The sequence below is a fragment of the Candoia aspera genome, chromosome 3 (genome assembly GCF_035149785.1).
Source record: "Candoia aspera isolate rCanAsp1 chromosome 3, rCanAsp1.hap2, whole genome shotgun sequence".
Lineage (NCBI taxonomy): Eukaryota > Metazoa > Chordata > Lepidosauria > Squamata > Boidae > Candoia > Candoia aspera.
In genome coordinates this window covers 136,557,089-136,575,047 of record NC_086155.1, presented here as the reverse complement: position 1 = coordinate 136,575,047, position 17,959 = coordinate 136,557,089, and the positions used below count along the sequence as shown (strand labels likewise).

Below are 17,959 nucleotides of genomic sequence, written 5' to 3'. Positions count from 1 at the left end.
ATGGTACAGCAGGGATTAATATTTATAAGAAAGTGACAGTCAAGATTTGGAAATTTAAAATCTACTTACAAAACTCATCACATTAAAGCACCTCCTGCTTTAATACACTGAAACCTAACTAATTTTGCTGTTGGGATTGTAACACGATTTGGGAATCCAAATCTTTTATGACGGTACCTTCAGGTTTCATCCATTCCCTTATTATCTCCTCCAATTCACAACTGATACTCCCTAATTCACAACTGATACTCCCTAATTTATATTGTAGTATTGTATTCTCTCTAGCTCCATCTTCTTGCTCTCTTCATCAGACAGTTCAGGTTCAGAATACTGCTGATGGAATCATCTCTCCCCAGACCTTCCTTATATGTCCCATTCTCTTAATGGCACATCAGTATTGTTTTCTTTAACAAGCTGGATTTTCCCCCTCCACTAAAAGGTAAATTGAGTACTGCACAGGGCTAATGAAAATTTGAAGACTTCAGTATGAAGTGTTTCAAGTTCCTTTGTAAATTTGTTTTGGCAAAAGAGAACTAAATGTTGGAAGAACTATCTCTAAAGCTTCGATAGGTCCAGTTTGGAGAGAACATGAATAATTTGAGTTCCACAAAGCCTTAAATATCAGCAAATGTGGGCTCTTTGGATTATTCAAATAATTTAAATTGCTTCAGATTGGCATGCAGTTACACATGTGCTCATGTACACTTGAGACTGAAGAATGTCAGTATTATTTATATTTTCATTTCCTTTGTTAATAATTTGTAGGAAAGTTTATTTTGAAATGTATTAGAAATAATAATAAAAAAAGTTTTGCCCCAACACAGATGTTCCCGTCCTTTCGTTCAGTAACAAGACATTAAAGTTACACATGTGTATGCAGAAACATCTGGAACTGGAAGTGATGGAATACCATGCATATTTTTTCATATGTCTAGGGCTGTCTTTTTAGCTTTTGTATGTGTTAAAGAGAGTGAAATACCACTCTTCATCACCTACCCATACTACCCTGCACCACTTTATGTAATTTGCTTCCAACCCCTGCTTCAGTATCATAGCTGGACCAAAAAACCCAGTATTTATAGCAAGATAAAGTAGAAAATGGTTCAGGACTTCATTCTCCTTACTACATGCTCTATTTCATGAAGTAAAAAAGATCCATCCCTGTTTTATATGTGAATAAAAAGACATGAATGAAATACATATGTACCACATCACTTCTAGGAGAATCATCGGCTGGATGTACATTCACTGCCGATAGATAAACTTGCACAGAAAATCTATGACTAGCTCCTCCAGGCATACAAAGCCTTGGATTTGAGGGAAAATTTAGGATACTAATAAATCTGTCAATCATTTTTGAATATACTCTAGTTCAGGGTTTCTCAACCTGGGTTCCGTGGAACCCTAGGGTTCTGCGAGAGGTCACTAGGGGTTCCCTGGGGAAATCATAATTTATTTAAAAAAATTATTTCAAATTTGGGCAACTTCACATTAAAGAGGTAAGTTTCATTATTTTTAGTTTAAGAACATTGTTAATGCATATATATAGGCCTACACATGATATGAATGTAATAATTTTGTAACTTCCGGCCTATATCTGAGCCTGAATGTGCAGGGGTTTCCCAAGGCTGAAAAATATTTCAAGGGTTCCTCCAGGGTCAAAAGGTTGAGAAAGGCTGCTCTAGTCATTCAAAGGGAAAAAAAGTGAACAGATTTCACTTTTCACTTGAATCCTATTCACGTACTGAATGAATTTACAATATTTACATTGTAACTATTTAATCAAAGCATCCTTTAATTTATTCAAATATTACTGATATGCATTTAATACTACATACAACTTTATGACAATTACTTTGTCTCACAGAATAATTAAATCAATGAATCTAACAAACTACTCCCCCAGAAAAATATGCTATTCACCTCAGACAATATGGCTAATAGCAACACTGAACAAAGGAAAAGTCAAGAGAAAACACCCCCCTCCAACTATGTAGTAAAGGAAAAAAATGAGAATTATCTGAAAAATAATTTGGAAAATACATCGACTCCTGCAGATGTATTTATTGAGAGTTTGGCCAGTCAACCAATATTTGCAGAATGATTTTTAAACTAATTAAATTAGTGCTAACCTAACCTCTCTTAAACAGGAAAACCAAACCAAACAAACAAAAAAGGAAAGCGTACTAATTATAGTTTTTCCCTTCAACCCAGAATTCACATGGGTTTTCTAGAAACCTCACTGAAGTACCAAATGCTTTGAATCACTCACTTTACATATATATGGTTTGGCTCAGTAAGCTAAAGCTAAGCCAAATAATCTGTAAATTTCCTGAAATTGTTGGAAGAAACTAGCAAGACAAAATAAAGTTATTCACTTGGCAAGGGTTTTTCCAACTGAAATGCACTAGTTCATACTTTAAAATTACACATACACACCGTTTGCATGTTCACATTAAAAATAAAGGTAGTACACAATTTAGTAGCAGTTTTCAAAAACGTTTAAAACGGGTGTGTGTGTTTGCATTAAGGTTCTAAGAAGTATAGTAGCTTAGATGAGAGAACAAGGCTACATACTTTTGATTTGAAATCTGATGTCTTATAAACCTTTATTTATATGTTGCATGAATAACAAATGATTTCTTATAATTAAGAGTTCAAAAATAATTAAGTTGAATAAAGACATATGATTATTTCAGAAAAGAGACTAGTTCAAAACTTGACTGTTTCTGCAGAATCATTTGAAATAATCTGTCTGATACTGCATCGACAGGATGAGAGTATGAATCCAGTAAATGGCCATGTTGGCAGCAAAAACCAAAAACAAACCCCCCAATGGTTTGTTTATTCATCAGTAACAGAAAACAGGGCAAAGAATACTGTCTTGTTCCACTAGAAACCACATCATCAGTTTGCAGTGGTATCAGGAAAAGAAAGTTTAACATGAAACTAATTTCTTAATTGGTTGTCTAGCATTACAAGAAAGTACAACACAGAAGCAGAGAAGTACAACAGCACATATACCCTGAGGACTAATGAACATCTGGAGTACATTAGCAAAGCTGATTTTCCCCCCCAAGTTGTCCAGGAGATAGCGCTTCAGGACTATATATGGCAAATCTGGAAAAGAAAGAGTTGCTGTACAGATTGGTCCTCAGACATATTTCTCTCAAAACAAGTAAATGTGTAGTATTTTTTAGGCACTGAATATAGATGAAATGTTGCTTTTTTCCTAAATCCGTAAGAGATGATTGGGATGAACCATACAAGCCATTCTAGACATAAACAAAAGGAAAACCTTGGCAATTATAATATATGCAAAAAAGTATGATATTCTCTCTGGGTGGAATATTCCTACCTTGCTGTGTTTATATAAAAATGTATTTGCAATACTGACATGTAATTGAGCACAGCTGTAAAATTAAGAAGAATGTATGTCTACAAACAATGCACTAATCAAGATGATTTTAAGAAATGTGAATAGAAACCTTGATATAATTTATTTTAACACTTTGTTATGTTACTTACAATGACATTTACTGAGATTGCAATTTTCAACCAATGTAGAGGTATTATCTATGCAAAGTCATAGCTGTGTTGGAAAAAAAACACACATGGTAACATCTTTGAATGTAATATGCAGACTGACGTCAATAGTTTTATTTTTTTTTAAAAACTGCAAATAAAAATAATATTATCACTGTCTTCAAAAAATATTGTTTGACTGTATTTACTAAGTATGCGACTATGTATATATTTTTTAAAAATAGTTTTACCATGATGCTCTAATATTAAAAGGATTGCACAATCATTTTCTCCAGAACTTTTTAGCTTGCATTAATTTTTTATTAAAATTAATCAGTCTTGTCATGTATTTAAACGAGGTAGTTTAAAATGGTTGAGGAGAGCTTGATGAATACGGTTTAATATCAAGAGACACTATCTGCCATTCATGGAAAGTAGTTATTACATTTTGTTTCCATTATCTGACAGTTTGGTTTGTGTACACAGTATATCTTCATTTAAATGAGGGAAAATCCATCAGATAAAAGAAAATGGCATTGCAATGTTAGATAATGTATTGTTATGTAATAGAGCTCTATGATTTGTATGGAAAATTTATTTTTAAAATGCATTACAACATAATGAAGTTATAGGAGAAATTATAGTATTTGCTCTTTGTGCATCATATCATGAGCATTCACAAAGAGTACAAGACAATACAAAGAAGAAAAACTGATGTGTTGCTGCTGGATTCTCTAAAGGGTGGCAGACTTCCTTACTGCCCTTAAACACCTTTGAACATTTTTTCCTGTGCACAGCAGGCCCTTGTCCTGTACTGCAGCCTGACCACCCACTGTTGCCTGTTGACCAAACAGGCAGTGCCTAAAGCCTACACCAACAATAGTAGGATAGGATTCCTTTCAAAATTGAAGACTTTCAATTTTCAGAAGCAAGAGATTAAGGAAGTTCTGTTAAAATTAATCTGAAACAATAATACATTTTAAAATCTGGTTCATTCCCTATATTTCCATAACATTTAAAACCAAAAGTAAAACATTTATGAATATATATTAAAAATGCATACTAAAAGGGCTACTTAGGTTTATTAAGCTGTTTGCTGCTATTACTGATTAATTTCATTTGAAAAAAATTTCTAAAACATATATTTAAAATACAAATGACATTTTTATACTGAACAAACTATATTGATCCAGATTCCGTTAAATCACTGGAAACTCTCCCACCCAAGAATTAAGTGAACTTTAATTTAAATCCCTCTGATTCAAGCAGTTGATGCTAAATATGACTAAATCCAGATCAGTCCAGTGGCTTAAAAGTATTTGTAGTGATAAAGGAGTTTTTTTTTTAAGTTCATGAGATTTTTCATGACAGGTGGAAATAAAGCCTATACTTAATATTTATGTTGTTTCTGAGTTGCTTCTTAATGCTCTAAGTGAATGCCAAACAAACCCTCCTGTTTATTCATTTAGATTGGGAACCTTTAAATTGCCTGGGGAAAAATGCCATTTTAGATGATCTAAAGAAACCCAATTCTCTGGCTTTGCTTCTCAAAGATGGTGGAGGGGACAGGGACTACAACACCCTTCCCCAACCTGACACCCTCCAAATATGTTGGAAGCAAATGAAATAAGGTTGGTCAAAGTTGGATTAGAGAAGAGGATCTAGCTGCTCAATGCATTAAGTTCCTGTTCCTGTTTCCAACCTGCAAGTGATGAGCAAATATTCTGAACCCAACGGCAATTACTGCCAAGTGCATTTATGTAAGTAAGATGTAGTGAGTGCATAATTTTATGTTTGTATGATGCCAGTGGATGAGCAAACTTCGCCAATTTTGAAATGGAACCATTGATCACAGTTAACATATGAAGCTATACAATGTGTTTCTGAATGCTAATCTTAATATTGCTTGACATTCACAGTAGTTGGGACTGGATTAATTTAAACAGGGTTTAGGAAGGTATTTCCCCACAGATTTCGAGACAAAATTCCCAGTTAAGATGTATAGGAGTTTGCCTAGCTTTCCTTTTATTATGCATTTAAGATCCATAGTGCCCAGATTTACCCAAATGCAGTCATGGCCAGGTTCATATTGCTTTAAAAAGGGACCGAAATAAATAAATTATCACCTCAAGAGTCATTAAAATTATGCTAAATTGATGAAGACTTACCAGCTTTGCCAAGTATTTCAGTGATTAACATTTTACTTTTTGATACCATGCCAAGGCTTTTCTCGTCATTAGGTATTGAAAGAATATTCTTATTAGAATGGGGGATACGGGTTAGACATGAAATAGCTCACAGCTGCAAGGGGCCTTCCTCCAGATGTACACTATACAAAGACAACACAGAGGAACCAGCTGCTAGGATAACAAATTTTAAAAGCTTCTTTGACACAGGCCATGTTGGTCTGCCTGATCAAATAAAAATATATCATACATTGCAAGGTGAATATAAATGCTGCATAAGATAAAAAAGATAAGGCATACTGTACTCCGATTACCTAGCCCTTAGGCATAGCTACTGGTAATTTAATGTAAAGCTTTCTTTTTTTTTTAACCAGGAGGATTTAAAATCTGTCCTCCTCTTAAAAAAGGAATATACAATACATCTTAAAAACAGTGTATAGGAACTATGATTTCCATAATCATACCTAGGATTAATTCAAGTTTTCTTAACAAATATCCTTACCAACTGCTTATCTAAATTATACAGCCTTCCTATCTGCAGGTTTGTAGTAATATACAAATCAGGAGGAGGTAGTTTGAAGACCTTTTTGCTTCTTCTATTGACAGGAGAAAATGAAAAGAGCAGAAATTACAGACCAAGCAGCTATGCCATACTACAATTCTTCCCAAACTGGAAAAAGTAGTTTTATCACATTTATCAACATGGGGAATTCTGACCTACAGTACTCCTGTGGTGATTGTAGTCTAGTCTGTTTTTGACTTAGCATAATGTGCAAATTCATTCAGAGAAAGAAACTGTATAAAAACCCTAGTGAATGTTTTTTTAAATCCATTAAGCTGCAACCAAATTACATGATGGCTTAACGCAGTGTAAAGCCATCCTGATTACTGTAATTGTTAAAAGGTTTTTCACCCACAAAAAAACCATGTGCCTGTGCACTCAATCCTCCCCCCTTCCCTTTGTATATTAGATTTATATTGTAAGCTGATAAAGCCACAGGTTGTCAATTTACTTAATACCTCACCACTCTACTCTAGCAAATACTTAAGGAGGCTAACAAAATATAAGTACAAAAAACAAACACAATAAGCATGAACAATTGAAATGATCTACTAAAACTAACAATAAATTGAACCATAAAACCATTGATCTATTAAAAGTCTGGCAAAAGAAATGCATCTTGTTAGATTTTCTGAACACTGAAACAGGGGTCCTAACACAACTCCAGAGGGAGTATGTTCCTTAGTTTGGAAACAATGCAAAAAAAGACTCTCCTGCATGCTGGGGGTGGGGGGTGGGGGGTGGGGGGACGGGGACAAGCCCAGATAACATATGCTGACTTACCAAGATATGAAATCAAAGTCAGAGTCTGCTTTCATTATTACACAATTGTTCACAGTATCATTTTAGCCACTTAGCTAAACCTAGTTTAATGAAGATACATTCTTCATTAAGCAACTCTGTCATCAAGATGATACACATTATGTGCACTGGAAGAATAGGTCAGACTCACTTTCTTCCAAAGGTATTTAGAAACTGAAGCCTGAGGATGAACACAAAAGAAGCAACTGCTGCACACAATCTCTTTACCGTTGCTTGTCTTTTTCAGCAGACAAAAAGAGAAAGATAAGACAAACAGCAGTGGAAAAATTCTCAGCCTGCTTCTCATACAGAGAGATCTGATTCCCTTCTCCTAGTATTAAACCTAGCTTTCAATGAGCTTAATTCTATAAATAATCAAGGTTGCTATGTTAAGTTGGTTTCCAAGATGTATCAGGTTGCAAGGAGACAAAGAATAAAATAGTATAAAGTTCAATTTAAATGAAAACCATGATTCAAATGCTACATTAAAAAAATCATTTACACTGAATGAAGAGAAATGTTGCATGTAAGTTCAGATACTTCCCCAAACAGAAATACAATTACCTTTTTGTTCTTTAATGTAGCTCTCTTTACAGTTGTGCATAAGCTGCAGAATCCATTTATGTTGTGCACCAATGCATTGCCAAGCTGGGTCTCCTTCTGCATGGAGGTCAGAAAGGTATCTGTAAAATTGTAATTTTGAAGAAAGGAGGTTTGGAATGTAACACATGGCAGGCCTCTCCTCTTTGTATTTCATTACTTTTCCACTAAATTCAATTGAGCCTACTTCTTGGAAAATCAGTATAAAATTGCTTTTAGAAACACTAGTCCAATAAAAAGAGGACTCTAAAGACTAAGTATGGCATAATATTTTATTTATTAACAATATTTTATATTAATCCCCATTAAATAGAATCCCCTGGTTAAACTAACTAAGCAGGGGTGAAAAAGTTGATCAGGGTCAGACTTTTCTAGTACTTCAGGCAGCACCAGGAAATCCCAAGGCTGTAGGTTAGCCTGGGAATTTGAAAGAAATGTCTTGAAGTTAATGGCAAACCACTGCCATGAAAACTGCATGGATGAGCCCATGAAGTCACCAGGAGTCAAGCCTAGTTTGAGGGATGTTAGTCTATGGCCAAAAATCAGAAGGAATCTGGTAGTACCTTTTCCCATAAAATTTATTAGTTGAAAACTGTTTCTTAGTCAAAGAATCCCAAAGCATATTCGCAAAATATTATTCACAGGTGGCGTTATCTATGTGTGTAAAAAGTATGGTCAGAGACGACAGAAGTAGAGAATGTGGAGCAAGAGAATGATAGAAAGCACAGACATTGCATTATTAATAGCAATAATTCCAAAAACAGGGCCTGACGTTAATAAGTTAATTAACTTTCAAGATGATAAATATTATAAATATTTGTAATCATATTAACATTGTTGCTATCAATGTCAGAATGTTTGTGCAACATAAACCAATATTTTGTGTGAACATTATAGTCATTGTTTAGAGTATCTATACTGAATTGCCCTCAACTTCAACGTTGCACCTAAATACCATGTATTTATCTACATGTAGTTCAGGTCAATCCTTAATGAACTGAGCTTGTAGCCCATAAAATCTTCAGCCTTGATACATTTGCTGACCTTTTAAAGGGCTATACGGTCCTTTACAGCTTTTGCTGCAGCAGATTAACGTGGCTATTATTTGGAAACTACCAGTATCAGCACTTCTTATTTAAATATGTTTCCAGCACTTTATCTGGGTTTTCATGTCCTAATTTTACATATATAAGCTGACACGTAATGACAGTGAAATTCTATGAATATTTATTCAAAGCTAGGCCCTATTTTGAGTCCATGAGTCATTTTGAAAACTGTTCTATTTAGCTTCTGTATGTCAAAAATAGGATATATAGGCAGTTGGAACTGATCAGAATACTTGGCGTGTGCTTTCATAATTGCTACCCAAATAATCTGGATTTTAAAAATGCGAACATTTAAATTTTCTTATGTATCTTATGGTGCAAATATAATTGGCGTCTTCATTTATTTGATTTTGCTTTAAACCCGTTCCGACTTCTTAATATGAACTTGTATAAACCTATTTAATCTGCTTCCATTTCATTATTTTCACACGTTGGAGGTAGGGGTAGATAAAAAGCAGAAACAGATTTTTTTTTTTAATGGACAAGACCTGTTGTAATGATTGCCTAAACCCAAATACTCAGTCTCACAAGCTCGGGCTTAAAGATAACTGATTTATTAAAGGAATAGTATGCAAATACAGAGAAAGCTGAGAATGAGCAAAAGCGCGCCAAATACAAACTTAAAAGCCTTGCTTGTGGGCAGGTCCCGCCCCGCCGCCCGTCAGGACGCTCCCCCTCCCAGGTGCTGAATGCCGTTAGACGCGCCTGGGAACGTAACCTTGAACAGGAGCGCAAACCCAAACATGCATTCCAAGCCCTCAAAACAAGGGAGTGCAACAGAATGGAAAAACCCCGGGTGAAGGGATACGGAACAGAGAATGACATGTGAAACGTTACAATGTTAACCAGACATTAGAATGAGAACATGACATATTGCCCCCCCAAAAGAAATCAGGGAGCCGGTTTGTCAGGATAGGCAGAGTGAAATTGGGCTACGAGACGAGGAGAATGCACGTCTGGAGCAGCAACCCATTCAGGATGAGGGAAATGTTTCCAGCGGACGAGGTATTGTAGAGTAGAGCGCTGGCGTCTGGAATCGAGAATAGATGCCACCTCGAAGTGCTGCTGGTTGTCTATCATGAGGGGAGGTGGAGGAGTGGGTTGCGGATGCCAACGGTCCGATGACAGGCAGGGTTTGAGTAAGCTACAATGGAAAACAGGATGTAAACGTTTAAGGTTGTGAGGTAAATCAAGTTTAAACGTAACAGGGTTGAGCTGAGCAACAATTGGAAAAGGACCGACAAATTTAGGACCAAGTTTTTTAGAGGGTTGTGGGGACTTGATAAATTTAGTTGATAAGTAGACTTTATCCCCGACTGCAAAGGATGGTTCTGGGGAACGCTTGGCATCAGCATGGCGTTTATAGGTAGCTTGGGCATGGTGGAGAGCGCGTAGAATATTAGACCATGAGTCTTTGAGAGAGTCTGCCCAGCCAGCGAGGGTGGCTGGGAGTGGTTGAGGATGAGGAAGTTCAGGAATAGGAACAAATTCACGTCCAAAAACTGTTTTAAAGGGAACTTGACCAGTGGTTTGATGAATGGAATTGTTGTAAGCGACCTCAGCAAATGGGAGTAGATCGACCCAGTTGTCTTGTTGGTAGTTAACAAAAGCTCTGAGGTATTGTTCTAATGTAGAATTAACCGCCTCTGTAGATCCGTCCGTTTCCGGATGCCAAGCAGTAGAAAGTGATTGTTTCGTACCCAAAAGTTTTAAAAATGCCCGCCAAAATTGTGACGTAAATTGTGTGCCTCTGTCACTCACCAAACGGGCGGGGATACCGTGGAGGCGGTACACGTGGATGAGGAAGAGGCGTGCCAGCTGTTGTGCGGTGGGGATAGAAGCGCATGGGATAAAGTGGGCTTGTTTGGAGAAAAAGTCTTTGACGACCCAAATGACAGTTTTTCGTTGACTAGGGGGTAGATCAACGATAAAATCCATGGAGATATCTTGCCAAGGGACAGACGGAGTGGCCACGGGTTGAAGGAGACCCTGGGGCTTGCCCGGTTTGCGCTTTATCGCCGCACATACAGGGCACGCAGTGACATATTCCTTTAAGTCTTTGAGTAAAGTGGGCCACCAGAATTGGCGGCGAACGAGGTGCAAAGTTTTCACGTAGCCGAAATGCCCCGCTAGTTTGTCATCGTGGCAGCGCTGGAGTATGGTTTTTCGCATTGCTTCGGGTACATAGAGACGATCGTTGCGCCAGGCAAGATCATCGGTGAAAGTTAACATGTGTCTGTTGGTTTGTAACCAAGTATCTGTTTTAAGGTGGGAGAGCAACTGTTGTTGCAAATCGGAGGGAATTGACAAGGGAGGCGAGCCGCTGGAAGGCTGAGCGGCTGGAGGCGGAGTCGATTGTGCTCGGGTCTGGCTGCGAGTCACCGCTGCCAGACTTAATTGTTTGTCGGTCCAGACGGTGCCTTGGACCGTTGGCCCTGGGCCAGCATCTTGGGGTCTGCGCGAGAGTGCATCAGCCAAAAAGTTTTTCTTGCCTGGTATAAATTTAAGAGTGAAGTCAAAGCGGCTGAAGAACTCAGCCCAGCGCAGCTGTTTCGGACTGAGTTTTCGGCTGGTGCTTAGAGCTTCCAGGTTTTTATGGTCAGTCCAGACCTCAAAAGGGTTGGAAGTACCTTCCAATAGGTGTCGCCATGTCTCTAAAGCCGTTTTTACAGCAAAAGCCTCCTTTTCCCAAACGTGCCATCGTCTCTCTGTTTCAGTGAATTTGCGAGAGAGGTAGGCACAGGGTTTTAAATCGCCAGATTGGTCAGATTGTAACAAGATTGCGCCTATGGAAAAATCAGAAGCATCGACTTGTACCACGAAGGGTTTAGAGGGGTTTGGATGCTGTAAAATTGGTTCTGTGGTAAAAAGTTGTTTGAGCGTTTCAAACGCTTGCTGACAGGCTGGAGTCCATTTAAGGAGCGCGCCTGGGTTCTTCGAACGTCGCGTATCCCCCTGTCCTTTGGTTTTTAACAGTTCCGTAAGGGGGAGGGCGATTTCTGCAAAATTTTGGGCGAATGCCCGATAGAAATTAGAGAATCCAAGGAAACTTTGTAATTGTCTCCTGGTACGAGGAGGCTCCCATGCCACAATAGCTTCTACTTTTGCAGGGTCCATTTCAATGCCCTGAGCTGAAATTCGGTAACCTAGGTAATCAATTTGCGACTGATGAAACGCACATTTTGACAGTTTTGCGTACAACTGTGCTTTTTCCAATTTAGCCAATACTTGACGCACCAAGTGGATATGTTCTGACATGGTTTCAGTATAAATCAATACATCATCCAAATATACCAGTACCCCTTTAAATAGGTGGTCATGCAAGACCTCATTGATTAACTGCATAAAAACCCCGGGTGCCCCAGATAAACCAAAAGGTAAGACTTTATATTGGAAAGCCCCAAGAGGACAGTTAAATGCTGTTTTCCACTCATCCCCTTTCCTTATGCGAATGCGAAAATAAGCTTCTCTCAAATCCAGTTTTGAGAAGATTTTGCCGCTGGCCAGATGTGATAACATATCTTTGATCAGGGGCAAAGGATATTTATTTAATATTGAGACCGCATTGAGCCCGCGGAAATCGGTACAGAGTCTTAATGACCCATCCTTTTTTGGCCGAAATAGGACAGGAGCTCCTACCGGGGAATTTGCCGGCTCAATGAAACCCCTAGCCAGGTTTTTGTCAATGAACTCCCTTAGCGTGGTAAGCTCTTTGGGAGACATGGGGTATATTTTTGGGTGAGGCAATTTTACATTTGGTAAAAACTCAATGGCACAGTCCGTTTTTCGGTGGGGTGGCAAGCGATCCGCTTCTTTTTCCCCAAATACTTCAGCAAAATCCTGATACTGATTGGGTAGTCCTTCAAGAGGGTGAAGCGTTTGCACAGTAGTATACGCTACCCCTCCACCCTCCATGTCCTCCAGTAAGTCCTTTTCGGGTACTTTGTAAAATCCATCTGCAAACGTTACAGTTCTATGGAGCCAGTTGATAAAAGGGTTTTGTTGCACAAACCAAGGCATTCCCAGGATTACCAGAGGGCCCCCCACTGGAGCTACCACAAATGGCAGCTTTTCTTGATGGGAGCCCATCTGCAAAGCGACCAGTCCCGTGGAAAGATTGACTGCTTTCCCTCCCGCCATAGTTCCATCCAATTGGGTGAAAATCATGGGTCTTGCCAAAGGGAACGTGGGCAGTTCGAGAGCTGCTACCACGTCAGGGTGCATTAGGGAACGGGAGCAACCCGAGTCTAGCATGGCCCACACTTCCACAGTTTTGGTTTTTGAGCTCAGTTTAACTTTAACAGTCAGTGTGGGGAAGTTTCCACTCACCGAATCATGGTTACGCCCGGTTTCTTCCACCTGCCCTAGGGCGCCCTTCAGGGCAGGTGGTAGGCTTTTCCCGCCGGCTGCTCGAATTGCAACTCTTCCTCCTCTTCTCCGAAGGGTAGGTCGGGGGGGTCCAGTTCTGCGAGGGCCGCCTTCAGTTTTCGCGGTGGAGCAGGAGCAGGCGTCTTTACCGTGGGTTTCGTCTGTCGTTCCTCAGGACGGCGTCTCGGGCACGACGTGGCTCGATGCCCGTCTTTCCCACATCTGAGGCACTGACCCTTGGAGAACCGTTGCTCCCTCTCCTCTTCCCAGGTTTTCGGTTTGGGGCGGCTGGCAAGTCCAGATGTGCGCGCTCCTCTAGCAAGACGTGTTTGTCTAAGCTCTTTGGTATGGGCGTAGGTTCGTAGGGCATTTTCTGCGCTTCCCGCCAACTGAATCCACCCATATAGCGTTTTGGGATCGTCTCTGCCTAGCGCCCATCGAAGGATTTCGGGTTCTAGCCCCTGCTTGAACAATTCGATGATTGTTGGCTCAGACCAGTCTTCCACTTTTCCTGCTAAAGCTTTAAACTCCAACGCATATTTAGCAACTGAGAGGGACCCTTGGTAGAGTTTGCGCAGGTCATTTTTGGCCGTTTCTTGAGCTAGGGGGTCTTCGAAATGCTCCTTGAGTGCCCACAAAAATTCATCGAAGTCCTCTAACTCAGTTGCCTCAGCTTGGCATAGTTGCACATACCAATCCGCTGCCCTTCCTCTCAGCTTGTTGGCAATGAAATTGACCTTGCCATGTTCAGACTGAAAGTTCCGACCCCAATCTTCTATATAATGCTTGGCATTCGTAATAAAGAAGGAGAGCGTTGCGGGATCCCCATCAAACTTCACTCCAAATGGTGGGAAGGTTCTTACCGGCTCAGCTGGCTGTGGCGGTGCCGCGAATGACAGCGTACGCCGAGCCCCCACAGGTGGTCGATCCCTAGGAGGTCTTGCCTCTCGCTCTCCCCTTTGATGGGCTGATCGAGTCTTACTTCTCCCCCGGGTCGACAGGGTGCTGTGCCTGGGGTACTGTGACGGCTCTTCCTCCCAATCCTCCGGGGTGGGCTCTGCCTCTCTGGGTAGATCCTTGAGGATCGTCACTATTAAATCCATTTTATCTTCCAATGCCCTCATACGGGCCGGAGTGACCGGCTCCTCCGGGGGTTGGTTGGTTATCACCACCTTCGGTGACAAGGGGACTTCGTGCTCCCAGGACAATTGGGGAGACCCCCTCCCCGTGGTTCTTTCCATAACAGATCTCTGTTCACTCCTGAGACTCTCCTGTATGGATGTCAGCAGCTCGTCCAATTGGGTATCTCGCAACTCCCGACGTGCTGCTCTTTGCGCTCTCGAGGTTAGCGCTGGCCGGCTTTTGGCCACCTCCCGCTCCTCTTCGCCTCCCTCACTTACGCGAAGTTGAGGTTCGGTCATCGCTGGCGTTCCCTCTTATCCAAGGATTGGATGGGGCCAGCGGAAAATGGAAAAAATGATTCTCAGCTTTATGTAATGATTGCCTAAACCCAAATACTCAGTCTCACAAGCTCGGGCTTAAAGATAACTGATTTATTAAAGGAATAGTATGCAAATACAGAGAAAGCTGAGAATGAGCAAAAGCGCGCCAAATACAAACTTAAAAGCCTTGCTTGTGGGCAGGTCCCGCCCCGCCGCCCGTCAGGACGCTCCCCCTCCCAGGTGCTGAATGCCGTTAGACGCGCCTGGGAACGTAACCTTGAACAGGAGCGCAAACCCAAACATGCATTCCAAGCCCTCAAAACAAGGGAGTGCAACAGAATGGAAAAACCCCGGGTGAAGGGATACGGAACAGAGAATGACATGTGAAACGTTACAATGTTAACCAGACATTAGAATGAGAACATGACACCTGTGACCTAAGTTTTACTGAGAATTCTCCCTAATTATTAGGAACTTTGTTGTTCTTTCCTCCCTCCATCCCTGATAGTTCCTTAGAAGGACACCAAAAAACCCAAAGTTGTTTCTTCACGAAGTGTGATGAATTTTCTTATGTCTGAATATTCGTTCTGATTGTGTTTAGAAACAAGTTTTTGCATTTAGAGCTGCATATGATTAGGGAAACATAGTTGAAATGTGAGTTGTGTGACCTGCATTAGTCAGTGTTTGTCAGGGTCGTATTTAAAAAATAGCACCCAAAAGCAGGCAGCATCTTTTGTAGCTATGAATACAAGCCCTATCATTTCATGAAGCTGGTTTTTTTTTTAAGTTAGATATATCTTTCCTCTGTGACATCGAAACTGTTTCAACATGGTTATATTGGCAAGTGTATCAGCACACTATTTTCCAAGGGTAAAGCAGTTTTCACTTCCTTATCCTACTGCAGTTGTTTATTAGATTTATAACCTGCCTTTTTTCCATGGCATGGAAGCTGATGCAGATGGAGTTCTGGGGCATCCTTCCACTCAGGCACTAATCAGACCCAGATCTGCATGGCTGCTGTGTTTATTATGGGTGTCTTAATATTACATGCTGTGTTTACAGTGTTCATCAGAGCAGCCAGTGGGACCTAAACTAATGACAACCCCTATTACAAATGCACAGTAATGTTTTAACATGGGAGGGGCTTATGTGACTTATATCCCAGTAACATACCAAAGCCAAATTAATCATTTTAAGCCTCATTAAGTCCCCTTCATTCTATGTGGTTTGAAGAATTTGGCATTATTTAATATAGTTAAGCCAGCCCATGTTCATTCAACGTTGGCATGTATTCAAGATTTTGTCCTTGCAATAGAAAGCTAAAAAGGCAATACAAACTGATGTATCTAATCCTTTAAAGAGGGAAGTAGAGGCATAGTTATAACATATGCCACTAAGTAATACAGAGTAGCTTGGTATTCAGCTGAACCTACTGTCTTTGCACACAGTCATGCATGAAGTCATTACATATATATTAACTGTGGTGATAGAATTCACGAATGCTGCTCCTCATCAACTACAAGTGGGTCTGATGCAAGTGAGCTCCTCAAACTAGGAGCTACAAGAGATGGTTCTGTTTATCTCATCCTCACTGCATTACACACAGCTACTGGAAATGAGAGGCCAATACATGAATCCTGAGTGTTACTGTGACCCTTAATAAAGAAGCTTTTGCAGTTCCACATGATTTGATATTATAAATAAATTAGACATATGCCACTAGCCCCCTTTTCAAAGTTGCATTACATTAAATTATTCCAGTTATTCAAAGTTCCTTCAAATTCCGATGTAATTGAACTACAACCCCTCCCCATGTTAAATACTACATCTTACAGAAGCAAGTCCCCAATTTAGACCAAGAACCTATGGTGATTTTGCCTTCTTGATAAAATACTATTTTTCTAAGCAATGCATAAGATGTGCATGAGGAACTTTAAAGCAAGCTTTAGAGTACAATAAATAAAGTTACAAACAAGTCATGAAGGCATCTCTTATTGTTGTTTGCTATATTGGAGGTGTACACAGACATCAGAACTAATAACCACTCCTCCCCTTTTCTATCATATAAACTAGTAACCATGATTGATATAGGGAAATAAAATCTGTAAATTGTCCCAATGATTGCATGAATTTCTGTCAATTCTTTTCCTTGAATCACTCAAAATTCTAAAGAAAAAGTAAGCAAATTTCTACTCATTATGTCCAGTGTATGCTCTTATGTTAGGTACCATCAAGTCAGGCTCATTGCCCACTGATTGCATAGGCAAATGCTTACTATCTCAACTAGTCTCTAGCAATAACACATAGCTCTTTCAAGAACATTCCAGAAATTTCTTTGACCCTGTTATCCACGTTGTCCATTGTCTTTTCCTTCTTCCTTCAACCTTCACACACATAATTGTAATTTTGGAACCAATACTTTTGCAAGATTTTAATTTTTTTTAGATTCTTTTAATTAAAAACAAGTAAATAAATTGAAAGCTGAAACACTGCAAAGACTCAGATGCCCACACAATTTTTATTTCATCATTACTGAGCTTAGTGAGGAACTTTTTCAAGAGCTTTTTTAAGAGTCCAAGAATTAAATAGCTGTTGGCTTTATTTTACTAGCTGACACCCTAAAAGCTTAGGGAGACAGGACTTACCTTTTCAGATTTCATATTAGTTCAGCACCTCAGTAACACTTATAAATGCTTGTTATTGTTTTCAATAATCCTTTCCACAATTGATTCAGAACAGACAATAGGTTAAATTGTTTGCAATTTCCTGAATGCTCTATACCCTTTCTAAAGGTGTTTAACTGTCTACTTTCCACTGTCTTGGTACAGAAATTAATCATAAGACCAAATTTTTCTTCAGAGATAAAACTTACATTTGACCTGTATAAGAACTTTCAGGGAAATGTTGTGTGGATCTATTCATTTGTTTATTTTTAGTCTTGTTATTTTTATTTGGTTTCATTCTCCAGGCACCTTACCTGAAAGAGCTACAACAGAATTTGTTTTATACCAGATCAAACCATCTGGCCATCTACTCAGTACTTATTCTAACCTGCAGTGGTTCTGTTACTTTTCTACTGGAGATGCCAGAAACTGAGATTCAAAACTATACTGCTGAGCAAAGCTTCCCTTTCTGAAATCAGGTTAGGCATGGGTATCTGTCTTGTATGTACATAACTGAAGGAAAGATTCCTAAACTGCAGTCAGGTCAACTGTCTATTTCATATGCCAGGGAACCATGCCAAATGTGAAATTAATTTGAATTACAGAACTTTTGTGATTTAGGTTTTTAAAAGGAAAGAATGCTCAATTTGGGCAATGTGCATCACAATAATGTTAGTCCCTATAGCTTTGAAAATTAAAGAAACAG

General features: G+C 39.5%; 1 protein-coding gene across 1 annotated transcript in view; it reads right to left on the bottom strand.

Annotated features, from left to right (window-relative positions):
* The window catches only part of EXOC2 (exocyst complex component 2), a 102,964-nt gene that overhangs the window by 55,131 nt on the left and 29,874 nt on the right, over positions 1 to 17,959 (bottom strand). Inside the window, exon 11 of the mRNA XM_063298824.1 lies at positions 7,639 to 7,757. Within this exon, the coding sequence (XP_063154894.1) occupies positions 7,639 to 7,757 (119 nt within the window). The remainder of the gene's footprint in view (positions 1 to 7,638; positions 7,758 to 17,959) is intronic.